The 27,234-nt window shown below is 39.5% G+C and overlaps 1 protein-coding gene across 3 annotated transcripts in view; it reads left to right on the forward strand.

Moving 5' to 3' along the window:
• The window catches only part of GDPD5 (glycerophosphodiester phosphodiesterase domain containing 5), a 174,172-nt gene that overhangs the window by 107,304 nt on the left and 39,634 nt on the right, over window positions 1-27,234 (forward strand). For all 3 annotated transcript variants that reach the window (XM_031961376.1, XM_031961378.1, XM_031961377.1), the window contains exons 4-5: window positions 13,700-13,803; window positions 26,722-26,815. In XM_031961376.1, the coding sequence (XP_031817236.1) occupies window positions 13,700-13,803; window positions 26,722-26,815 (198 nt within the window). The remainder of the gene's footprint in view (window positions 1-13,699; window positions 13,804-26,721; window positions 26,816-27,234) is intronic.

Raw genomic sequence — 27,234 nt, forward strand, 5'->3', positions numbered from 1 at the left:
GTTCTAAATTCATTCCCTTCCTCTTGCTCCTCCCCTATCCATTGAGAAATCAAGCTACACGATATCAATTAGCTCTGGGGCGATTAAAGGCAAAAATAGGAAGGAAAATAAGACTCTATGTATGAACAGCACTTTACAAGCTATTTTTCTACCCTTTATTTCATTATATGATTGATGGATTACCATGGCTCTGAGAAGTCTCCAGGTCATAGAATTTTATCCCCACTTTACTGAAGGGGAAACTGAGGCCCAGATAGAGGGAGGTGGGGAAAGAGACTTGCTCAAGTCACACGATGAATCTGTGTCAGAAAGGTGATCCAAGACAATTCCAATATACTCAGGATGGAAAATGCTATCTGCCTCTGGAGAGAGAACTATGGAGACTGAATGTGGATCAGAGTATAGTATTTCCACCTTTTTTGTTTGTTTGCTGGGTTTTTTTTTAATCATGATTTTTTTTCCTTTTGGTCTGGTTTTCTTACACAACATGACAAATATGGAAATACATTTAAAAGAACTGCACATTTTTAACCTGTGCCAGATTGCTTACTGTCTTGGGGAGAGGAGGAAGTAAGGGAGGGAGGAAGAAAAAAATGGGAACATAAGGTCTTAAAAAAATTAAAGTTGAAAACTATCTTTACATATATTTGGAAAAATAAAATACTTTTTTGAGGGGAAAAAAAGGAAAGGGTCAGAGACATGTCTCTTAGCAGAGGCAGAGGTAGCTTAGTGGAGAGAGCATTGGGCTGAGTTCAGATACTGGCTTGTGTGACTCTGGGCATGTTATTTTCTGCTTCAATATGGAGATAATAACAGCATCTATCATGAAGGCTTGTGAAAATCACATGAGATAAGGTTTGTAAAGCACTTAGCACAATGCCTGACACATGGTGTAGCATGGTAGATGCTATATTAATATTTATTCCTTTCCTCTTCCTGACTCCCAATCCCAGGCGTCACATAATTTCCAAGTTTCAAGGGCAGTTATGTGGGGCAGTGGATAGAGCATTGGGCCTTGAGTTGAGAAGAACTGAATTCAAATCCATCTTCAGATGCTAGATATATGAACCTGGGCAATTCACCTAACTCTGTTTGCCTCAGTTTTCTCATCTGTAAAATGAGCTGGAGAAGGAAACGAGCAATCACTCCAGGATCTTTGCCAAGAAATCCCAAATGGGATCATGAAGAATCAGATAGGAATGAAGTAATTAAATAATGACAGTAACAGTGCCCTTTGCCTTCTAGGCCAGCCTGTATAGCAAAAACCTGGAGTAGCTCCCTCTTCCCAGGCAACTTATTTCTGATTTTGTTAGGGAGTTTTCTTGACAACAAATGTCAATCGTTCTCTTTCTAATCCCATTTATTTTCTTGATTCTGCCCTCTGTAGCCACATGCTAGTCTTTCATATATTTAAAGACAGCCATCTGTCTTCTGTTTTCTCCAAGTGGGACACATGGATTTCCTTCAGCTGATGTAGAGAGACCCAAAGACCCTTCCAAGTAGGACATGTGTGTGCCTTTTTAATCACCTAATGCAAAGAGACTCATGGATTCTTCCAAGTGGGACATGTACTGATACACAGATACTCATAGATCCTTCCTCACTATCGGGTTGCTGTCCCATGTACTCTTCCAGTTTATCAATTCCTTTCTTAAACCTTGATGCCTAAAACCAAACACCATCCTTCATGTAAAGTCTGATGAGGGCAGGACTCTCACCTCCCTTTTCCTAGGCTTTTTAATTGTAACATGCCCTAAAATATTAATGGGACAAGTATTTCTTCATCACAGATTGGGAATGATGTTCCTGGTGCCCCTTCATTTTAGCCTCTGACCTTTGACTTGTGCCTCCAACATTGGAGTGGGAGATAGGTTGTCCTGCCATACCTATACTGGCCCTCCTTAGCATATTGTCCTATTCACATGCAAGTCAAGACATCATCCTGTGATGTCATTGGTGACAATGATGAACATGGGGGATTCACCAGAGATCAGTTCTCATTCAGAGGCAGGGTTAGCAGAACAGATTTTTTTCTTTGCTGTATTTTTAAGGGGACTTAAACAAAATCATCCTGTAATCTTGTCCTTAGTTACTAGTCTAGTAGAGCAACGGCAGTGTTTTGCTATTTTTATATTATTCTACTACATTATTGTTGTTGTTATTATTACCATTTATTGAACCCTGGAAGCCTCCTTCTTATGCTATCCAGAGATAGTTGTCCAGGAACAGAGGAATCATCATGTCCCTGAACATCAGGCAATCATCACGCATTTATTAACTACCTACTGTGTGGCAGGCACTGTGCCACCTACTTGAGAAGATAGAAATTTTAAAAATGACCATCCTGAGGGATTTTGATTTAGCCAGATAGTCCATACTACTCTGAGCCCCACCTCTTAGGGCCTAGTTCTGTGATTAGCAACATTACAACTAGGAAAAGCCATGATCACTGTCCATGAGGAGCTCATGGTTTAGTTGGGGGAGACACAAGACATGTATGCAGGAAACAGCTAGGAAGCAATTCAAGATCATGGACTAGGCCCATTATAAGTCCCTGAGAAGGGAAGAGAAAGATCAATGTGGGCTGCAGGGCTAGGGGAGGCCTTCTTGGAAGAGTTGGGATGTTAGCAGAGACAAGAAGGATTTATAGAATCTGGGCACTAGGGGGCAAAAGGAATCATGGAATAAGAAAAGTTCAGATTCAGAAACAGATTTATGTTTGTTCCAAGTCACCCAACTAGTTAATGACTCATCAGAGAATCTTATAGATTCTGCCAGGGTTCTTTCCACCATAACTAAAAAGGTGGTTTGAAACAGGATGAAATCTAAGGCCTTGTTTTGAAAATGAGAGCAGAAATAGAGTGATCAGGAAAATGACTCAAGGAGCTAAGTGATTCAGTGAATAGAAGATTGAAACTGGAGTCAGGTCAGATCCAGACTCAGATGCTCACTAACTGTGTCCCCCTGGCCAAGTCATTTCTGTTTGCCTGAGTTTTATCAATTCTAAAATGAGGATAATAGTAGTATTTAACTCTCCAAGCTGTGAGGTTCAACCGAGATAATATTTGTAAAGTGCTTAGCACATTGCCTGGCAGATAGTAGATACTCCACAAGTGAAGAGTTATTGTTTGTTATTAGTTATACTCCTTCTAGCTAAGATCACTAGGAGATAAAAGCCTTTCGTGTAATGCAGATAGGAGGAGAGAAAAAACCATCTGAGTACCTGTCTGCCTACCAGAGTGCAATAACCAGTGGTTATCATCTATGCTGCTCTCAGACACACTGCCCCTGTAATTGTGAGGTATCACAGAGACTGATTGCTGCTTTAGGAATAAAAGATGAGGAGTAGGAGAGCCAGGGGCCCCAGACAACCTTCCTTGTGTGGCTGGGTTATTAAGGAGATAATTTAGCATTCGTGCTAACTCAGCAATCAGAGCTTTTTATCGGGGTCAGAGAGGGAGCCAGGATCTTAGAACAAAGGATGGAGACCTGGGGGGCGGAGGGAATGGGAAAAGCCTGGGCTTGTTTCCACCTAAAAGTAGTGCTTCATATTTGTAGAATGTCTTCATTTGGAAGGATTTGAAGATATATACGTAACAACAATTATATTTGAAAGGGACTTTGGATGATAGATTACTGAATGTCATCTGAAAGGGACTTTAGAGCATAGATTAGAGCTGGAAGGGGCTTTAAAATTTAATTCAGGAAATTTTCCCTTTGTTCAGACAGAATGCTGTCACTGTATGGAAGTACATTTACATAAGATTTGGTCTTCGCTCTCCTTGAACTATCTGGTCTTATATCCCCTCTGCTCCCATTTGACAGATAAAAAAATTGAGGGCTAGAAAGGAGAAATTATTTTCCCAGGATCACATACAGAATCATCGGCACTGCCTGGATTAACCCTAGGTTCCTTGAATCTCTAGTCCATGGCTCACGCTGCCTCTTTTTAGATACATTTATACTCTAGTCCATGCATGGGGTTTTTAGAACAAAAAGCTGTTGCCCTGCTTCCCCTTGAACCATCCCCCATCAATGGTAAAAATATAATGAGATTCATCTGTCCTTCCTGGATAACTCCCTGTGGAGCCCGGGGACCTGCCAACCAAGGAAGACATGTGGCCCATTCTCCTTTTTCTAGGGTCCTTGTGGCCTTCTGTCACTGAAGTACATGAACTGGCAGCTTCACAGCACAGCATATGCTAGCCAGTGGCTATGTTTGACAGGGAAATTAGAAGAGGAAAACTGTAGCATCCAGATGTATCATGCTTGGCTGGCTTCTTCAATCTCCCAAGGCCTTCCATCTCCCAGAAGCCACCAAAGGGTGGACAGTTACTTGCCCAGGGCCTCCCCCTGCAGCCATGTAGCAGTTCCTCGCTGCTTGCAGAACCTTCTTCAGCCTCTCCTGATCCCACCGATCTCAGCCTCCCCTGACCCTCCTTGGCACTCACTCACTCACTGTCAGTCCCACTCCTTCACTGCTAAGCCTCGTTCCCAGAATCTCCTGAACCAGACAGCTTGCAGAATCACAATCAGCCAATAAGCATTTAATAAGCACCTATTATGTCTTGGATGATGTGCTGAGCCTAGGGATGCAAAAAAGGACAAGAACAGTCTTTGCCTTTACAGGAGACATCGTGCAGACAACTGTGTCCCTGCAAATGGAACTAATTATTGGAGGGAAGGCACTGACATTAAGAGGAAGAGTTTCTGCAAAAGGCTTCTTGCAGAAAGGAGTTTTTAGCTGGGTCTTGAAAGAAACCAGGCAAGTTAGAAGACAGATACAAGGAGGAAGAGCATTCCAGGCATGGGAGACAGTGCCCAGAGCTGAGAGATGAAGTGACTTGTTTATGAAACAGCAAAGAGGCCCGTGTCACAATGGATCATTGCTAAAGGTTTTATTTTTGATCCTGGAGTTCATCAGAGACCTCTGGAGTTTACAGAATAGGGAGGGGGACCTGTACTTTAGGAAAATCATTTAGGAGGATGAGTGAGGGATAGCTGGAGAGAGGAGAGAATTGAGGGAAGGAAACCTACCAGCATCCCTGCAAGCATGAGATAAAAAAAAAAAAAGACAGCAGTGTTGGAGGAGAGAAGGGACTGTAGAAGGAGATTTGCAGAGATAGAATCAACAGGACTTAGCAGCAGACTGGACGTGGGGGTGGTTGAGAAAGTGAGGAGTAAAGGCTGGAGCTGAGACTTCAAGCTTGATTAAAGTTGGTGTGTGAAACATAAAGAAAGCTCCAAACATTCCCACGTCTGGCCCGAAGTAGGTTAAAATGTAACAGGGAAATATTAGCAAAATAAATCAAAAGACAATCAAAATAAGGAGCCACTGGAGTTACTGAGTAGGAGTGGAGCAAGGGGAGGATTGACATGGTCTGTCTGACCTGTGCTTTATTGATATTATGATGTAGTTTTTCTAAGTCATTTTACTGCCACGGGGATCCTTATTATGGGTTAATGGTCCCCATTTCCATCTGAATTTGATACTAGTGACATAAACAGTAATAGGGAACTTAGAAGCCTAGAGCTAGAAGCTTAGATGGGGAGGGCATCTCAGATGGTTGGTTGTGGTCCTTTGTTCTCAAAGCATGTAGACTAAGCAGGAATCAACCATCTTAAACCAGTTGATAATACAATGTATCTATTTCTATCTACAATGTATCTGTAAGACTTCAGACATGCAGAACACACTACCTCTTGGAAATAGCTCTACTTTTTATGTTATGATTTATTATTGCTATTTTGGTTAAATTGACCACTAAGCAATTTCTACCCATGGCTTCCAGTTCAGTTCTCTAGATCAAAGCAGGACCTAAAACAGCTGTTGTAATACCAAAAGCTATTATATCCACCCCCCTCCCAAGTCTCTTTTTCTCCATACTAAATATCCTCACTTTTTTCAGTTAATCCTGAAATGGCATCCCAGTTACTTCCCTCTGGACTTGTTCCAGCTTGTCAATGCCTTTCCTAATATGTGATCCCAAAACTGAATGAGAATGATGGGATCTGGCCAAGGAGGGAGACAGTGAGGTTCTCACCTTCTTCATTCATTTATTAAACTTAATAGTACTTACTGTGTAGAGCTTTCTGCTAGATGCTAGGAAATATAGACAGTTTAAATCAGTGGTTCTCAAAGTATGACCCAGAAAATCCTAGGGGTCTTTGAAACTCAGATAGTCTACAAATTCACTGTAGTTTTTATTTCTAATATGGGAAATATCTATAAATATAACCATGTAAACAAAAATCCTTTGGACAGAGCCTCAGTAATTTTTAATAGTATAAAAATACTGAGAGAGCCATTAGTTTAGATTATACAAATCCCTTGCTCTCATATAGCTCAATCTAGGCAGTCGAATACTAGGTTATCCCATTAATCTCTCCACTCCATCTTCCATTTGGCTTTCAAAAGTGATTTTCCTAAAGCACAGCTCAGACTGTCACTCTTCCCTCTGCCTCACCCCCACTCGGTAAATTCCTGTGTTCCCTATTGCCTCTAATATGAAATGGAAATTCCTGTGTAGGATATTGAAATTTCTTTATAACCTGTCCCTTTTATACCTCTTAGGACTTTTCTACCTCTTAGGACTTCTTTTTACTTTACTACTCTTCCTTTATTCTATGATCTAGTCACACCATCCTTCTTGCTATTCCATCTACATGGTACCCCATCTCCCACCTGCCTTTTCATCCTTCATCCTCTATGCCTGAAATACTGTTCCTCCTCATCTTTACCAATGAATTTCCCTGATTTCCTCCAAGAGTCAGCTTAAATACCACCTTCTGTATGAAACCTTTCCCAGTTTTCTTATCTCTGACTTTTCATCCACTCTGTATGTATCTTGTATGTACCTTATTAATTACATTTTCTTTTTCCATTAGATTGTAAGCTTTTTGAGGATAGAAACTGGGGTTTTTCCCCTTTCTTTTTATCCTAGTAGATACCTCAAATATAGTAAGTGCTTAATAAATGTTTGTTGACTGACTTTCCAGTGGCATAGATTATTATATATATATATATATATATATATATATATATATATAAAGATATTCTTGAATGACGTGATCCACTTGATCTGTATGACTTTTGTTCATATCTCATAAGTCTTCTGTGGGATACTTAACCATCATGCTCAGACCTTTTATGGATAACAGTGAAGTAAAAGGCTTGTCCATTGGTTATCTATCACTGATTAGGTGACCCCCCCTTCTCTTCTGGTTATCTTTAATACTGTTTTTTGGTGAAACTTTTGTTGGCGATCTGCTAACCCCTACTCACACCTATCTTTCACCTTTCTATTTCCCAGAAAGTGACTCTCAACTTTACTTCTTCAGAGATGATAGTATTCCATGTTGATGGTTGGTTAAAAAGATAGTTATTTCAAGGAGAACCTTGAGCTCATTTAATTAAAGGCTGCCCAGTACACACCTTTCTTAGTGAACTCTTGTCCATTTGTTGTCCATCTGCAGTTTCTGTCTAAGAGATGTGTGCTGATGAGCCAGCTCCATGGATTTTCTATCCAAGACATGGTCTAAACAGTAGGTTATCTTCATCTACCTATTTTTCCCTGTGTGGATAATTAGTTTTGATTATGAATATCATCTAGGAGACTTTGGAACCTTATGGGGCGTGATGCAGTCAGCACAAGACCATCAGCAAGCAAGAGCTCTCTGAAGATCTTCCCATCTATTAAGATTCTTCACGGGGCATCCCCCATAGTGATTCCAAACCTCATAACTAAGATCTGTCACCTTGTTTTATCCTTTGCTTGATATTCATAATCCAAGAGGGAGCTTGTCTGCCTTTTAATAGATCGTTTAATTGACATCTACAAACTCTTGTTGAGTATTCAACAATATCCACACAGGAAAACATAAGTGAATAAAGAATGGTTGTGGTTCAGACTATGCCATTTATTTAGAATGTTACTGGCCTGTGTATGTATGTATGTATAGATATATATTTGTTTATGTAGATAGATAAATAAAGATATTAGTCAAAGGCAGATAGGAGACAGATACTGAAGGTGGACAATGGATGGAAAGAAAAGAGTGTGTTAAGTTGCCTTTGGGCATCTATTCAATGTTATAAATGATGTAAATCACCACTAATGTAGACAGGTAGAGTGGTTAGATTGGAGGTTCCTATTCAGGTGTGAATTGGATGAGGTGACCATGCAGTAGCTAATTCATGGAAGTAAAGAGACTTTTTTGATCATTCCTTGTAGGAACTTGGACCACTCAGTCTGCCAGAACTGAAGAGTCTGAATGTCTGTGAGGTTGCATGTTTAACACAGACTAATGACTGGCAATTTGTGCAGTCATTTCCAATCCTAGGGAGCAATAAAGGAGGGACTTGAGGTGTTTTACCATGTGACCCTATGGAAAGAATTTTGATCCTGGCTAAAAAAAGACACTTATGGTCCTGGCTCTGCCCCGGGCTTTCCAGGTGATGTTGACTAAGCTACTCTGCCTGTTTTGATGAACCTTAGTCTAGTTATCTATCGTTGATCCAGCATGAGGATGAGGATGTATTCTATCGGACTTGTGAGTGATTATGATGTGGTTATCATCATTATCAGCTTTGGAGCTTAGGGGAACCCAGGAGCAGTAAATACAGTCCAGCAGCTATAGGGTGTTAAGAGGAGAGAAAGGAAGAAGACTTTCTCTCAGCCAGGTTTTATGGTTTTAATAAAGATGTTCTGGCCTCTGCAGTCCTACCCTGGGCCAATCCATCTAAAAGCTGGGCACTGAAGGGCATAGACCTAACCTGCAGCAATGTTAGAGGGGGAGGGAAAGGAAAGGGTACACCAGGGAGAGCAAGAGAGGAAGCAAATCAGTTATTTATATCCCTAATTATGTTCCCCCAGCAGTGCTGTTTATCTCTCAACTGTGCACGTTCTCCTCCCCATTACCCCAGCCTCCAGAGGTCCCCCAGCTTCTTGCTGATTGCTCCTAATCTCTAAGGCTGGGTCAGATGCTTCAGAGGCTAAGACAGTGCCAGGATCCTGGTTATTTCTTTATTTTATTTCATGGTTGCCTTCCCAAACTCCTGGAACATCTGTTTAATTGCTTCTGACACCTTGGACTTGGAGAGCATTTTTAGAATCACAGATCTTGGAATCTCAGTCTCATAGAAACTTAGAATGAGTCATTGAATCTTAGAATCACAGTATTTTACTGTCACAAAATCTAGGCTCATAAAAACTGCCTTCAAATTGAAAGGGGTCTCTGAGGCCTTCCTTGGGATTATCTTGTCTTTGATTCCCAATCTCCAACTCTGGAGAATTCTGTTTGATTTTACCTTTTTTCTTTCCCCCAAATCCCAAGTATTCTTTTATGTATATTCACAGGAAAACAAGTATGAGTTACAGAGCAAAGGGGGAGATACAAAAGTGTATTTGCAGAATCTAGTAAATGATAATTAGCAATTATGTAGTGCTTTAAGGTTGGAAAGCGTTGAACAAATTTTATCTCATTTTATCTTCACAATAAATCGATGTTTTGTAGATGAGGAAACTGAGGCAGACAAGTAAATTTGCCCCAAATCCCTCAGCTAAATAAATGTTTGAGATAGAATTTGAACTTGGAACTTCATGACATCAGGTCCAACAATCTATTCCCTGTCTCAGCAGTTGTAGTAGGAATAATAATGGCTAACAATTATATAGTACTTTAAGGTTTGCAAGGATCTTTATGTATATTATCTCATTTTATCTTCTCAGCAATCTGTGGAAGGTTATAAATGAGGAAACTGAGCCATATAGAGTTAAAGTGATTTGCCCAAAGTCAGTTAACTTGTAAGTATCTGAAAGAAGATTTCACGTCTGATCTTCCTGACTCCAGGATCAGAGTTTATCTCCCACAATGCAAAGCTGCCGAGTCAGTATTTCCCTGATTTAATAAGCACTAAGTAAGTGCCTGTTGTGTTCAGAGCTAAGAGGTATATGAAATTTAGAATGGATCCTGTACTTTTCCATTTAGGGATTTAGGAAATACAGGCGTTAAGTCTAATGTAACATCTATAATACATTAGCAAGGTTTGAGCAGAGAGCGTTATAAAGTCATTGCTGACCTTACAAAGGGGACCTGGGAAGGCTTTCTGGAGAAAGGAGCATTGGGACTCTGAAGGAAGACTCCAAATTCAACAAGGGGAGGAAAGCAGTGAGAAAAGGAAGAATTCTCCCTAGGGGAAATGAAGTATGATCCCACTCCTTCCTGTCCAAGGTCTCATTTTATCCCATGCTTGCCCTGCCTCACCAAACTGTTATAAGAAGGAAATGAAAGGGGATATGGAAATACTTTTATAAACTGAAGAAAGAGATAATCATGTGAATCTTTTTGTTGTTGTGGTTAGAGTTGCCTCCCTCCCCTCCCCCAACAAAAGATGTTTTATGGAATGTAATAGAAAAAACCCTTACCTGGGACTCAGGAAAGCTGAGTTTGAGACCCTTTGTATGACTTAAATCTTATGATTTTGTACTCTGTGGGATTTTGTTTTCTCCTTTTGATTTGGATTCTGGATTGAATTCAGTGATAATTCTGACTTTTTCAGCTCTGACATTCTCCATTTTAAGCTTCTTAACATTAATTTTAACATTCTCTGATCTGAGGTCTTCCCAGATATTCTATAATCAAGGTTCCTTCCAGATCTAAAATTGTACTCTGACGTTCTTTGTTTTAAGGGCCCTTTCAGCCTAGATAGCATCTGTTCTGAAGTTCCTCTCATCTCTGACTTTCTATGTTCCAAAGTCCTTCCTCCCTCTGACATTCGGTGTTCCCAAATTCTTTGTTTTAAGAGCTCAGTTCAGATAGGATCTGTTCTGAAGTTCCTCTCATCTCTGACTTTCTAGGCTCCAAGGGCCCTCCGAGCTCTGGCCCTCTGTATTCTGAAGTCCTTCTTAACTCTAATATTCCTTGTTTTGAGGTCTTTGCATCTGTGTGGTGCTGGAAGATGGTAGGTCTCTCTCTTGCTCTCCCCTCTCTCCCAGAGAGAGCCCCAGAGGGCTGATCAGGAGGATAGCTTACTGTATTTCTCCAGTTAATGAACTTCTATAAATAAGTGGGGGAGTGGAAGTTGACATGGATGGGGAGCCCCCTGCTGCCCTGTACTGGGCATTCTGCCCAGAGTTGAGATGAAGATGGTCCTAGGAGGCTTGGTTGCCTGGCCTAACAGGGCTGGGAGAGGCAGGGAAGGAGGCGGCTAGCAGTCACTCCATCTCCATAGGGAATTCGGGTGGGAGGGTGGGGAGGGGGCCAGTGGTGTTTGTGGGGGGAAGAGACATTCCTTTTTCCTAGCTACTGTCAAATCATGGAGAGTATGGTAGAAAGAACAACCTAAGGCTTTTTCATCCTTTTCGATTGGACACAAATCTTCCCTTTCCCTAACAGCATAATATAGGAAAAATCAATAGACCTTAGAGACAGAAGCCTTGGGTTTGAGCCCCCAGTGTGCCGTGGAATTAATCTTGGGAAAGATGGTTCTCCTGGGAGACATGGCCCCTGGCCACAGAGACTCCCTAATCTGCCAGTTAAAGAAGAGCTTAATCTTTCTAGTCACAGAGGTAAAGGTGAGGAGACCACATTCATCTTTCCCTAATGGTCAGGCCAGGAGACAGCCATAACTCACGCCTGATTGGAGGCCATCCACCTTCAGGAATCAATAGCCCATTTCTTTTTATTGTTGCAGGAGGCCTCTCTCAGTTTTTCTTGAGCATTTCTCACTTACTGAGGAAGAAGTCTTGGCACCCTATGTGTTAAAAGGTCCAACCCAGAATTGGGGCCTTAATGGTTTTGAACCTCCTCATGGAAAAAATAAAGTTGAAATCAGATCTCATACATTTATTTTTGAGAGCCTGACATTTAACTTTTCTCAGACTTAGTTTCCTCATCATTAAAATGGATATAATAATATCATCTAATTCAAGGGGTGATTGTAGGGCTCCAATCATGTAGCAGAGGTTTTTTAATTTTAAAACTCTCTATAAACAAATGTTAGCTATTGACTCCCTTTTTCTAGACACTCTTCTTTGAAAATGCTCTATCATCTGCTTGGAATGTCTTCTTCCTCCATTCCCTTCATCTAATTGGCTTCTTGCCCATCCATAAAAGCCCAACTTACATGCTCCTTCCTCTGGGAAGCTGGTTCTGCTCACCCCAGCTGGATCTCACCAAGCATTTCACATCTCTCTCTAATGCTGAGCTTAATTGTATAATAGTCTGTGTTATCATTATTTCAGTTACCACTTCACCTTCCTCTCCCACTTTGAGCTCCTTGAGATCTGGGAACAAATGAATTAAAAAAAAAACACTTATTAAGGCATCCTTATTATGCCTTATGCATATGCATTGCACTGTGCTATGTGCTGGACATAGAAATAAAAAAGCAAAACGTTCCCTACTCTTGAGGAGCTCACATTTTAATGGGGAGATAACTCATTTAGGAGGGTCTGGCAGCAGGGCAGATGGAAAGGTCTCTTCAAAGACCTGCATCAGTTGCTATGCTATGAAGTGAATAGAGTCAGAGAACAGTTTATACAATAACAAATGGAAAAACAGTTTTGAAAGACTTGAAAATTTTGGTGTATTGACAAATAATCTGAGAGAAGAATGCTAATTTAACATTCTCTGGAGAGAGAGGTGACAGACTCAAGATGTAGCTGAGACATACATTTTTTGGACACAACCAGGACAGAGTTTGCTTTGACTATTAATATTTGTTAGGGATGATTTATTTTTGCATTTTAAAAGTTGTTCACTTGGAGGGGAAAAATAAATGATTATTAATGGGAAAATAATAAAGTTAAAAATAAATGTTAATAAATTATTAATTAATTATAAATAATGATCATTACAGAGTAATTGGACTATCAATAGACTACTGGGTAATTAATTGATGAAAAAGCAAAAGAGGAAATGCCCCATGGTCCTTACAGTAAAAAATAATGCATTTTCTTTAATTTCCATTTATAAAATCAAATCTGTTTCTGATGTTGAACTATTTGATGTTGCCAAAAAGTAACGATGAGAACTTTTCTTTTCTGAGTCTTTGATCACTGTAACTTCTAAGAAGTTGGGGGCTGCAGACCCCAAGTGCAGAGGCAATTGCCAGGTTGAAACTTCCCAAGACTTGCTCTTCTAGATGACGGCTAACATGGAGGCAGGGCCAGCAGTCTGAGGGAGCAGGATGTAGGGCTCTTAGGCTTGTTGACCCCATCCATGGTGGTTGGTCGGCTGTTGTAGACTGGAAGGCCTCTGTTCTACAAGGGTCGCTCATCATGATGGCTGTATCCTATGTAAACTTGACATCTTTCTTAGCACAGAAGACCTTGTATACTGTAGTGGCTTAATAAATATTTGTTGAATGTGATACACACAGGCAAATGTTGGAAAGTACAAACTTTGTCTCCGATGGAGACGCATGAGAAGGCATTTCCCCCATTCCTTTGCAGGGATGGGTAGGGGGTGGTCCTTGGACATGGAATATTGCATGTGATAATCTGTTTTTTTTTTCAATGTATTGATTTTGCTGATTTTTTTTTCTTTTCCTCTTTTTTCTTTAACAAAATTATTTCTTATTGTGGTAGGGAGGACTCTTTTGAGGGGAAATAAAAAGGAGATAAAGGGATGGCCAGATAAATGAGCTGTACTATCATAGCCTTCAAGTGACCATCATACTCTTCTGTCTCCACAGTGGGAACGTCTCTGGTTTCTGATTCTCATCTTCACCTTCTTTCTCACCCTGACCTGGTTCTATTTCTGGTGGGAAGTTGACAATGACTACAATGAATTCAACTGGTAAGTAGAACTGGGTCTAGGGTTCCCAGACGTATCAGCAGTAAATCAGCAAGCATTTATTAAGCACCTGCTATATGCCTGGTACTGTATTAAATGATGAAAATACAAAGGCAAAACCAATAAGGACTGGGATTTAATTACCCTATCCTGTCTCTGCCATTGATTTGCTTTGTAAAATGGAGATTCACAGTAGTTGCACAGCTGACTTAGTGAAGTTGTAATCAAAAAAGTATTTCCTAAATATTCAGGAGCTCTAGAAACTGGAGCCAATGAGCTAGCAAGCTGTCAGACTATATTTTTGTGACCAGCCAGCTGACTTAGGAAAGGAACAGACTCAATCTTTAGTTCTTGGTTTGAGTTGAGTACTGATGACCTGTCTTGAAGACCTCTGTCTGTTAGATATAGATTGTAACAAACAGTCATAGGAAATGGAATCAGCAAAGACCTTAAATATCCTTTAGTTCAGGTGTTGGCAAACAATGGCCTGGGGCCCCAGTTCCTGTCAAAACCATTCTCAGCTCAAATATATAAAAATAGGCAATGGGGCCTGGCTGTAGTTTTCTGACCCCTAACCTAGTCAAGTCTTTTCATTTTTACTTAAGAAAAAACTCCCCCCAGGGTCACTGAAGTAGTAGGAATAAAAACAGGAATCAATATCTGGACCATTTCCACTCTTCTGGGCTGCCTTGTGGAGGACCTGAGTTAGATCAGAGACTGAACTGCCTGACTGGGAGACCCCACAATCTTGCAGAGATCAACAAAAAGAATTATTCTGAGCCACGTTTTGGAAGGAAAGGAATAATTATCCCTCCCACTCATATAGAACTTCGTGTGGTAAAAGATTTTTCCTGTCCATTATCTTCACAATCCTTTAGAAGAAGGATATTAGCTGCATTGGAACTTGGAGAGGTCATTGAGGAGTAGATAAAGTAGGTGACTGGGAAGCCAGTTTCAGCTTAATGTAAAGGAAGAAGCTCTTCCAGGAAACAGTCGTCACAGTGACCACAATAATGTAAGTGGAAAGGATAAGCACTACAAAACAATTGAAGAGGAATTCTGCAGAATTGCAGAAAGCAGGCACAGTCCCAAAGAAAAGATATGAGAAGATAGCTCCTCCTGCTCCTTTTTAGAGCTTGGGTGTGGAACACTGCATCTGTTGTCTGTATATTAAATATTATATTTAGTATAATGAACAAAATATATTTAATATCCTTTAATATATAATAAAACATTTAATATATTGATGTATTTAATATTTAATGATTTTAAATATATTTATCTGAATTTTCTGCTTTTAGAAAGAAATATATAGAATGGCATACAAGAGTTAGAATATGGGGGGGAATACAGATAATATAAAACAAAAGGTAGCAATAAAAACTATTTTTTAAAAAAAGAAGAAAATTTTTCATATTTTAGGGATGCTTAATAATATTTGTTAAAGGTGATTAGCAATTTAGGATCATATAAGGACAGTGAATAAAAAGCATTTGATTTTCTTTAGTAAGTTCAACTTCCCCACTGCAATCCAATATCTGCTCTTGTTCAGTTGTTCATTCAGGGGCCTTGTGACTTACTGAGAAAATCATTAGGCTAATAATCAAAAGTGACTCTGTTATTTACAGTGTGACTGAGCAAATCACTTCCTGTACATGAACCTCACTCAGTTATTTTTTCCTTTCTAAAATTAAAGGTTGAGTCAATGATTCTTTTAGGTCCCCTTCTGTGCACGTAGCTGTTTATGTCCGGCAGTATAAGATGACTGGATAGACTGTGTGGGGCAACCCACTGGACATCAATAGCCCAGGATTTGCTCCAGAACCTTACTCTTCCATCCATGATGGAAGCTGTAGTGAGCTGGAGGCTAAAAATCATAGGATCTTCTCTTTAGAGATAGAAGAGATCTTAGAGGTCATCTAGTCCAGCCCCCTTCTTCAGTTTATCGGTGAGGAAAGTGACCTGCCTCATGTCATGTAGACAATAAGGGGCAGAGTCATGATTTGAACCCAGATTCCCTGCCCAACACACCTTCATGAGGGCAAAAGCTTTGGGAAATTAAAGAGGAATAATGAAGATAAAGGTAGGTAGAAAGTTACTTTAAACCATTCTAGGTCTATCCTTAAACATCCAGATATGAACTATGTGGGCTTTCAAGCTGGGGAGTGATGGGTGAGTTTGTAAAGATAATTTGCACCTGTGTAAAGAACAGATTGGAGAAAGGCGAGGAGACCAGTTATTGGGGAATGGAAAGGAAGGGACAATTACAAGTCAGTCAGCAAGTATTTAGAGAACACATATTCTGTTTGGGAGTAGAATTGATAGGACTGGACACTGTTTGCCTGTGGGTATGAGGGATAAGAGAGAGGCAAAGGAGTCGCTGAGGTCCTGAGAGAGGGCATCCTGAGCAGGGCGTGCTGTTGGCTGATAGGGAACTCAGAAGGAATGGCAGCTTTAAGATGATATGTTCTGTTTTGGCCGGGTTGAGTTTGAAGTGCTTTGGGGATATCCAAAAGGATGTACAATCTCACAATTATTTGCTGTTATGTGCAAGGCATTGTGTTAGCTTAGGCAATGCAGGCTGGTGGATATATAGGGGAGAGATGAGCATTGGATAGAGATATCAGGCAGCAAATTGAGGCACCACAGAATGGGGAGGGCAGCTAGATAGCACCGTGGAAAGAGAATCAGGAAGCTCATCTTCCTGAGTCCAAATCCAACCTCAAACATTCACAAGCTGTGCAATCCGGGGAAAACCCACTGTTTGCCTCAGTTTCCTCATCTGTAAAATAAGCTGGAGAAGGAAATGGCAAATGCTGGAAAACTGGCATCTTTGTGAAGAAAACTCCAGATGGGGTCACAAAAACTTGAACATGATTGAAACAAAAACAATAGCAACAGTACGAAAGAATGAATGCTCAATTTGGAGTCGGAAGACTTTAGATCAAATCCCACTCTGGATGAATACTTTCTATAGTAACTCTGAGCAAATCTTTTCCCTTTGCTGAACCTCAGTTTCCTCATCTGTATAATGTAGAAATTAGACTAGATAGCTTTTGCAAATCCTTCACGATGTAAAACTGATCTTGTGACCCAAGGGAGCAGATTAACTCATCTCTAAAGAGGATGTTGAGGAAGAAGATAAAGGAACCCAAGCCTCCTCTTAGGGGGCCAGAGGAGGATGTTGAACCATGATGGAGATCAGGCAGGTGGAAAACCAATGACATAGGAACCCAGGAAGGTGAGAGTGTCCAAGAGGAGGACATGATTAAGTGAGAGCTGCATTCAGCAAAGGCGAGGGTAGATGAGGAATTCAGATGTAGCAATGAAGGGATCCATGGCAACCAGTGGGACCCATTTTATTTGACTGACAGGGTCAGAAAGAACCATGTGGTGAAGTAGACGCAGCAACACAGCAGCAAAGATAAACCATGGCTTCTAAGAATTTGTTCTTCTGGGAAGGAGATACCAAGGGTTCCCTTCCATTTTGTCCCATTGCCTCCAAAAAGGCAAATACATTGCAAATTAGGGAATGAAAAGCGTGTGTGGAGGGTGAAATAAAGGTAGAAAATTACTTGAGACCCAGCATGTTGAGGTCCTTAAACATCCTGACATTTGGGACCCTCATCAAATCTCATAATCTCTTAGTCCAATTAGGTCTAGAAGTTGAAGAGTAGGTGTGATCTGTGTTGATAAAGAGAACTGCCTTACTGGGAGTGCCCTATATTGCTAGTTACAGCACCCCTCCAAAAAAAAGGGGGAAAATTTATTTAATGAGGCTCTCAACATCAGAGAAGCAATGACACTCCATTTAGTACTCCAAGCTCCAATGCAAATAGAGGAATAATACACAAAGGTAGAAAGTTAAACAAACATTACACAAGCGTGGTGTGGGCTCAGAAGGGGCCCAATCAGAACTGTAGGAGCTTGGAGTTAGGCCACCAAATCCTAGTGTCTGTGACTTTTATGCTGGGTGGCTTAATTACAGTCTCCTCACTGGTCCAAAGCGTCCTGGAAGAGAAATCTCTTTTACAATGTGCCCGACAAGTCCTTGGAGGCGGCTTTTGCTAGCTCCGGAGGCAGCCCCTCTTACTGTTGGAGAGCTCTAATTGTTACAAGCTTCTTCCTGACATCAAATCTAAATCTTCCTCCCTTCTCTCCTTTGTTCCTAGTTTTCCTCCTAAGGGCCAAGCAGTACAAGTTCGAATGACAGCCCTACAAATCCTTGAAGAGAGAGTTAACATGTCCTCCCTGCAACCCCTCCTTTTCTCCAGTCTTTTGAAAATCCAATTTGGTAGTGGCGTATTCTATGTAACTTCATTGGTCCCTTGAGACAGTGCACCACCCCCAACCCCTTTCTCCTCATTCACTTGTTTCTCTTTGTGTTAAAAATTCTATTCTCATGAACTTTTCATCCTTCCAGAGCTGACTGGCCCTCTAGTTTCCACAGCACATGTGGCTTTCCCCGTTCTTTCTCTGAAGTCTTCAAAATCTGCTTTCCTAGAATCTGGGATGCATTTTATACTGCCCATGTTTCCTGCCAACTTTAAGGCAGAAATTCTACTATAGATTAGCCCCTAGCTCACTTCTTGGATTGAGCAGCAGGTTCAGGGTAAATGTTCCCCTAATTGCTTCTTCCACTCTTGAAGGATAAAATTATTATTGAAGCAAGACAAGAAAAGATCATCTGCCTGCTTCTGGCAGAGAGAGTGACAGAAACAAAGAAAAACAGGCTGCCTGTCCAGATAGTCTGTGGTATACTCCATTCCAATTATAATATTACTTGGTAACTCAAGTCAGCTAGGTGGAACAGTGGACAGGGGGCCAGACCTGGAGTTAGAAAGATATTTATGAACTGTGCAACTCTGGGCAAGTTATTTAACCTTTGTTTGTTTGCCTCAGGTTCTTCATCTGCAAAATGGAAATAATAATCTACCTCCCAAGGTTGTCAGTGAGTTCCAAATGAAATAGTATTGGAAAAGCATTTAGCACAGTGTCTGGCATGTAGGCAATACAATATACATATTAATTACTGCTGTTATTATCATTACTTGTGTTTAGGATCCACTGATTTGTACAGAAATGTTCCCTCTATCCTAGATTTCCTCATATGAGTATATGTTAATAGATAATATAACTCTATACCCATTTCTCCCTCTCCCTCACACTTTTTTTTCTTAAATTTATCCTATTTGTTTTGAATAAAGTTTATCCTTTTAAAGCCATATTCTAATCACAAATCTCATCTCCCTAAGTTTCAGTGATACTGTCCACTTAGGCTATCATCATATGTGTGTGTTTATATATACATACATATACATTTACACATATATGTATATATACATAAATATATATGTAAATATACATACATATATGTGTGTATTTTTGTATGTGTAAAAGAGAGAATCCCAAAGGACATTCTTGCAAAGGTACTGGAATGATTTGTCATTTCCTCCTCCAGATCATTTTACAGATGAGGAACCTGAGGCAAAGAGGGTTAAGTGACTTGCCCAGGCTCACATTACTAGTATCTTAGGCTGGATTTGAATTTCAGGAGGATGAGTTTTCCTAATTCTAAATCTGGCACTCAATCCATTACAAACAATCGTACGTGTAATAAAATGTAATAGAGGTTATATACACATATCTCTCTGGGAGCTGTTCTCTAATAAATAGGTGGTCAAAAGATATAAACAGTTTTCAAAAAAAGATTGTCAAACTGTGAATGAGATTAAGCTATGAAAACACTCTCCCAATCACTGTTTATAAAAGAAATGCAAACTAAAACATTCCTGAGCTGCCACCTCACTACATGCAAATTTGCAGAGCTAAAAAAGACAGGGATAGACAAAGTGGAAAAGGCTGTGGAAAGACAGGCAGCTTTGAGGAAACTGTGAAGTGGTTCTAGATTTGGCTCCTGGATTTGGAATTGGACAGGAAAAGTGAATAAACTGCAGTTCCTCTTTGATAGTCAGTTCCAGTATTGGGCACATACCTCAGGGAAATCAAAGTCAGAAACAGAGGCTCAACATGATTCAAAACACTGTGTTCTTTGGGGTAACAAAGTCAGAAAGAGAGGTTTAAAATGTCCCAAAATACTGCATTCTTTGGCATAGGCAAGTCAGAAACAGAGGCCCAAGTGACTCAAAATACTGCGTTCTTTGGGGTAATAAAGTCAGAAACAGAGGCTTAATATGTCCCAAAATACTGCATTCTTTGGGGTAGCAAAGGACTAGAAAGTAAATAATGCCTATTAATTAGAGAATGGCCAAAAACATAATAGTATAGAAGTTAATTGGAATATTACTTTATTTTCAAGATTGGGTTGCCCCATCTTGGCCAGGCTAGAATACTGAGATCCCAGTGCTCCATTTCCAATCCAGGTTAGTTCTCCTTTCTTTCAGGGCAATCCACACCCTTCCCAACTTGGTTAGGGGGCTCTTCTCATGTTGGTGCAAATGGTCTGTCAGCTTCAGCTCTGAAATATCAGGACATCAACTTCACTCTCTGCAGGAGTAGTGAGTTACCAGCATAACCCACCATCCCAGGCTGTTTGGAATACTTTTGTGCTGTGTAAAATGATTGAGAAAATCAGAATAAAGAGAATAGCATGTATGGTAACCCCCACAATGTAAATGAAAAGATTGCTAAAAGGAAATCGAAGGCAAAGTTGAAAAAAACCAATGTAAGTAATGAGGAAAAAATGAACGCTTCCTCAGGAAAGACGCTTTTATTCACTAGCAGCCAGTCCTCTGTTTTGGATGTTTTTACTCGATTATTTTTCTTTATCACAAGAGAAGCTTCAGTGAGGGGGGAGGAGGGAAAATCATTATGATGAAAATATATGTCATCAATAAATCATTTTTAAGAATTACTGAGAGGAAGAGAAGAACAGAGCATACATTACCTAAATGAACTGACTCATTTTGCTGTAGAAGAAATTCATACATCATAGAATTTAGAATGAAAAGAACCTTAGAGATAGTCTGATGAAACACTCAAGTTTTATTTTTTAATGTCATTTTACTTTATTTTCAGTTAAGCATTTATTTTCTCTCTCACATAACTCCCCATTAAAAAGGAAAAAAAATCTTGTAACTAAAATGCATAGCCAAACAAAACAAATCTACTCATTGGCCATTTCCAAAAATGTCTTTAGTCTGCATCTTGAGCTCATTCATCTCTTCTACTTTACCTTAACATTCCAGGACATAAGGTGAAGAACTTTGCTCTAAATGTATATCTTCATTGAACTTCCTTGAACTAAATTGGAAGGGTCACATATTACTTAATAAGTTTCAGTTTAATATAAGGAGAAATTTCCTAATAATTAGATCTGTCCCAAAGTATAATCTGCCTCAGAATTACCACCAGAGGTCCTGAGCTGGGATTAGCTGGTCATTTGTTAGAACTGTAGAGAGGGGTCCATTTCAGGGTATGAGTTGGACTGACCTTTGAAGTCCCTGATTCTTGTTACAGCAAGCTTATCCTCCAGCACTGAGAAGGCTCACAAAAGCCTGTTTGTTGTCTATTAAAGTCAGTGTTTGCTGTGAGACAGTACCCTGAGACAGAGATGAAGAATAAATGTTTGCTGTAGTGAGAATTCCTAGGCCAGTTAGGAAAACCTGAGAACAATGGAAGACAAAGAAGAGGTCACATCTGGGCCCTTATTAAGCCCCATTGGTTCTACCTTTAGTCTGTTGCATCACTAGAACTGCCATAGTATTTCCTAATTGTGTGTTAGCATGGATTATCTCTTCCATATCCTTAGAGTTGTGTTTTCTCTCTATTTTGAAGTCCTTCTCTTCATTAAAACACAAGGTTCTTTAACACAGTTTTGCCAAAATCAATATTGAAAACTATTTCCATGTATTTGGAAAAATAAAATGTTATTAAAAAAATAAAAAGAACATAAGTTCCTTGAGGGCAAGGTCTGTTTTATTTATTTATTTTTTCTTTGCACTCCTAATATTTGACACAGAATAGATATTTGTTGATTGCTCTTCTTTCAAGACCCAGCTCAAGGGCCATCTTCTCTAGAAAGATTTCTCAGACTCCTGATTGGAGAAGACAAATATCCTTGTTCTCTCCTGAGGATTTTTCTGGAGTATTTTGTCTAGATCTCTCCTTTGCCCCTTTTCTTTGTGTCATTGTGTCACACACAAATAAATGTGTACCTGTGGTAGAGACCACTATTAGACAGCAAGCTCCTGAAGGCCAGGGAAGGTATACTTATTTACTTTTCTGTACTCAATATTCAATGAATTATTGAGAAAACATTTCTTGTGTTTGAAGAGCACGTACTATACTAAGTTTTGAGGCTACAAAGAGACAAGCAAGACAGTATGTCTCTGTTTTCAAGCAGTTCTTACTTTAATAAAAAAAAAATCCAGGACTTTGTACATAATAGCCATTTTATAGCTATTATAGAATTTAATTATATAGTCTCTAAGGACTGTTAGAGTTCAGAAAAGAGAATTATCATTGTGGGCTGGGATTGTTGAAAGAGAGCTTTCTGAAAGAGAAGTGGGGGCTCATTTGGAACCTTGAAGGCTAGATAGGAAGGAACTAATTAATCTCTTGGGCCTTTCTTGATGGTCCTGTCTAGACCTGACTTCCTTTGATCAGAATGGAGATTTCCCTCTATTTCCATTTACTTGAATTATGACCAGTTATGACTACCTATTGGTTACAGGGATAAGGGGAAGTATAGAAGAGAGAAATTAATGTTGTGTTTAAATTTTTGCTGGGGGGAAGGGGACACTGTGTGTTTGTGGGGAGAAAGAATATGCACTATAAAAATGATGATTTTATATGCATAAAATAAAATATATAGTATTATAAAAAAGCCAAACATGTTGAAATAATAATTATCCATATATTTTTGTAAAAAATTCCAGGACGTAGGGTTAAGAACTTTTGCTCTAAATGCATATCTGCTGACTTCTCCTTCCTTGAACTAAATTTGAAGGGTCACATACTACTATATCAATCAAGTCTTCTCTCCCCTCCCCATATTTCCTCCTCCCTTTGCCCCTCCTCCTCAAGATCCAGCTTCTCTTGCAGCTCCACAGCTTCCAAATCACTAAGTGACATGATGTGCTGAGAAAGATCACTGAACTAGGAGACTAAAGTTACAGTCTCAGTCCTTCTGCTAACTTGCTGTGTGCTTTTGGGCAAACAGTTCACCTCCCTGAACCACCTTTTCTTCATCTCCAAATGACCCACAGAGTTGCACATGATTCAGTTAAATTGACAAGCATTCCTTTGCCACCTACCTTTGCTTTAAGAGTTAAGATGAACCATAGACAATAAGAATTGGGAAGGAATTTAGACAGAATTTTAGAGCTGAAAAGGGCCTTGGACATCTAATACAGGGGTAGTGATAGGATCTGTGATTTCGATGGAGTAGTTAACTGCATGATAAGCTACTCCCTCCACCTTCTATGCCCTTTTGCAATTTCCTTGGTTTAGGGAGCTCTGGGCATTAAAATGTAAATTAATAAACTTGCCCAGGGTTCCACAACCATTATGTATCATGGCTGGGTCTGGAACCGAAGTCCTTCTGACTCCATATCTAGCTCATTATCCACCATTACATGCTATCTAGCATTTTACAGGTAAAAAAACTGAAGCACTTAATAGTTTAAGCCTGAGTTCCTATAGCAGATCTAAGATTCAAAAACAGATCTCATTCTTGGTCTGGATAAAACAGTACTTTTTGAATTAATTAGGTATATTGGTGGAATTAAAAAGCTCATGTTTTCCAAGTGACTTTATAGGTTTTACTAAATCAGTTCCAAAACAGTAAGGATTCTTTTTCATTCCCTCCCCCGCCCTTCCTCATCGAATCCATCTATCTTGGAAACAGCGAAGTCTTATTTCCTCACTGTCATTGGGAATTTCAATATTCCTTTACATCTAGCCTTAGCAAAATAGGACAGTTTGTATGTACACTACACCTCTCTGTTTGAATTAATGCAGAGTGATATATCAAATGACTCATTATTTCTTCCCCAGTGGCACATTACAGGCAGTGCCATTTATGAATGCTCAACTTGCAAACCAAGTCGACCTATAAAGAATAGAAGTTGAAACTGGAACCAAACTGAAACTATATGTAACTAGAATGGAGAATCAGGACTTTGCCATATGTTACTGAGTCTTTCGGGAAACCTTCCTCTCTTCAGTGACCCAGAGGCCAATCTGGGTCTCACATTCTCATATCCCCAGATAAGATTAAATTTAATTATATTATGAGTTCCTTGAAGGCAAGGTTCATTTTTGCTTTTAAAAAAATTTCCCCAGTGTTTAACACAGTACCTGACATATCATAGGCTCTCAGCAAATAAATGCTTGTTGATTAGACTTCTAGCCATCTGTTGGCCTGGACTATTCATTTCCCTATGATTGATCACTGGTCCCCTCAATTCTTACTCTCTCACTTCTTTCACTGAGCCAGAGATAAAGAAGGTTTTAAAAGGTAAAACACAGGATGTCAGAGTTAGGAAGAATTTTGAGACTTAACTGGACTTGAGGGAATGAGTCCATTCTTTGGATATTCCCTGAATACTTCATGGTCAGAATCTCATGCTTTCTTTTCATGGAGGACAAAAGATGAATCAGGGCAGTATAGCCTGATGGAAAGAGCATTGGTGTTGGAATTAATAGTCCAGATGTGCATCCTAACTCTGATATCTATCAACTCTGTGATTATAAGCAAATCACTTATATTCAAGGCTCAGTTTCCTCATCTGCAAAATGATAACAAGACCACTACCCTCCAGGGTTGGTGAGAGATGAACAGCTTGATGCCTTAAAACCCTACCAGATATGTAAGCCATATTTTTAAAATTCTTAGTGGCATTTTTAGGGTCTCCCTACATTTTGGGGCTCTGAATTAGAAGTTCCATTTTGCTTTAAAAGTGGCAAGCTTGGCAATATTTGCAGTCAGTTCAAAAACAATCTCATATTTGAATTTTGTATCATGTAGGTAGCTCATTAAAATATTCATGAGAATTTTTTGTTTAAAAAAATAAAAAGTGATATCTTTTGGGTTTTGTCCTCTTTGTTCCCAAATATATCGCTCCCCATCCATGTGGTCATCAGTTGTCATAGTGGGAAAAAAAAGGAAAAAAAACAAACAAAACTAACAAATACATTAGTAGTCTGACACTGTAAGCAGTGATTCAAACCTGAGACCTCCCACTTCTCCAAAAATGATGCAATTTATTATGTAGATGTTGTTGTTATTGAATGAGGTGATTCAAGACAATTGCGATAGACTTGATGGAAAGTGTCATGTACATCCAGAGAGAGAGGTATGGGTGCTGAATGTGGATCAAAGCATAATATTTTCACCTTTTTGTTGTTTTTTGTTTGCTTGTTTTTTTTCTCATGTTTTTCCTTTTTGATCTGATTTTTCTTGCACAGCAGCATGAATATGGAAATATGTTTAGAAGAATTGCACATGTTTAACCTATATCAGATCGCTTTGTTGTCTCGGGGAGGGAGGAAGGAAGGGAGAAGAAATAATTTAGAACCAAGGTTTTGCAAAGGTGAATGTTAAAAATTATCTTTGAATGGATTTGGAATGATTTGCAAAGGTGAATGTTAAAAATTATCTTTGAATGGATTTGGAATGATAAAATACTATTAAATAATAATAATAAATAAAAAGAATTTGGACACATGTGGCAGAAAGCTGACCATGGTTTCACAAAGCTTTAATCTCTCCTGGTCTAGTCTTCTGATCTGGGCAGGCTTTGATTATGTACTGAATGATAGACTGTGTGTGTTATCTCAATATCAGTGTAGTTAGTGCCAGACCAATTTGGCCAAATTTCTTTTCTTTTCTTTCCTTCCTTCCTCCCTCCCTCCCTCTTTTTCTCTTTATCCCTTTGTCTTTCTTTTTCTTTTCTTTTCTTTTCTTTTCTTTTCTTTTCTTTTCTTTTCTTTTCTTTTCTTTTCTTTTCTTTCTTTCTTTCTTTCTTTCTTTCTTTCTTTCTTTCTTTCTTTCTTTCTTTCTTTCTTTCTTTCTTTTTTCTTTCTACCTATCTATCTATCTATCTTTTTTTCTTTTTCATTTGACATTAAGTGACTTGCCCAGGATCATACACCTAGGACATGTTAAGTGTCTGAGACCAAATTTGAACTCAGATTCTCTTGACTTCAAGGCTGGTATTCTATCCATTGCACCACGTAGCTGCCCTGAGTCATTGCAAATTTCCAGGTGAATCATATCAGAGGCTATGAGCTAACCTGATAACAAGAGACTGGAGATGCCATAATTACAAAACCATGGGTCTTTTATTTATATCACCATCACCATTATCCTATGGTCCCTGCCCTTCAGCAAACTCACAATCTAGTCCAACACTATTTTATAAATAAACTTGAATCCTAGACAAGGTAAATATCATATGTAAGGTCACCCAGCAATTTGGGAGCAAAGCTAAGACTCGAATCCAGACCGCCTGACTCTCAGTCTAGACTTCTTGCCACTAGAGCCTGATTCCTGACTTTAGAGAGCTGAGTCCCATAGGAGATTGAGACTCAAACCACAGGTCACTGTGATATAAGACAAGATGAGAAGGAAGGCACAAGAAAGAATCAGGGTGTCCTCTGAGCAGAAGAGTCCAAGACTTCTTGGAAGATGCAGCATTTGAACTAATCTAAAAGGGGGAGAGAGATAGAATTTCCATGGGCTTTCTAAGTGGAAGTGAGACAAAGGGTCTGATTTCTGAAATTCCTCTCAGCTCTAATATTCTGTGTTCAGTGTTTTCTGTCCTGCTCCCCCACCTCCATCTCCTGCCTCTAGTAAAACTCTTAGGGATCTCCTCACATTTTTGTGTCCCAGCATCAATTTTTTAGCTTTAAACTTTAATGCTGACCTTTGACTCTTTATTTTTCTTTTCCCAGGTTCCTCTATAATCGGATGGGATATTGGAGTGACTGGTCCATTCCTATCCTTCTGACCACTGCCACTGGTTTCACCTACATCACAGGATTGTTGGTATGTCTGGTAGGACATAATAGCATGAGAAAGACAAGTCATCTCTGGGAATAAGGTTGTTCCTTCAAGACAAGATTCCTGACCCTTGGGGATTCCCTGTTTTTAGGGAAGTGACAGGATGTCTTTCAAGTAACCTCTGGATAGATGGATGGATGGATACATAGATAAATAGATGAATGGATACATGAATAGGCAACAGGACTAATGGAAGGATGTTTGAGTGGATTGAAAATGAATGCTTAGTTTGAAAAAAAACAAAACAGAAGGCAATAGCATCTTCAAACCATAGGCTAGTGAGCTTGATGTGATTCTTAGCAAAATCATAGAATTTGTTCTTAAAGGTTGGTGAACATCTAAATAAGGAAGCTGGATCAGAAAGAGCCAGCATGGCTTCATCCGGAATTCTCTCATACTATTCT

The sequence above is a fragment of the Sarcophilus harrisii genome, chromosome 3, assembly GCF_902635505.1.
Source record: "Sarcophilus harrisii chromosome 3, mSarHar1.11, whole genome shotgun sequence".
Lineage (NCBI taxonomy): Eukaryota > Metazoa > Chordata > Mammalia > Dasyuromorphia > Dasyuridae > Sarcophilus > Sarcophilus harrisii.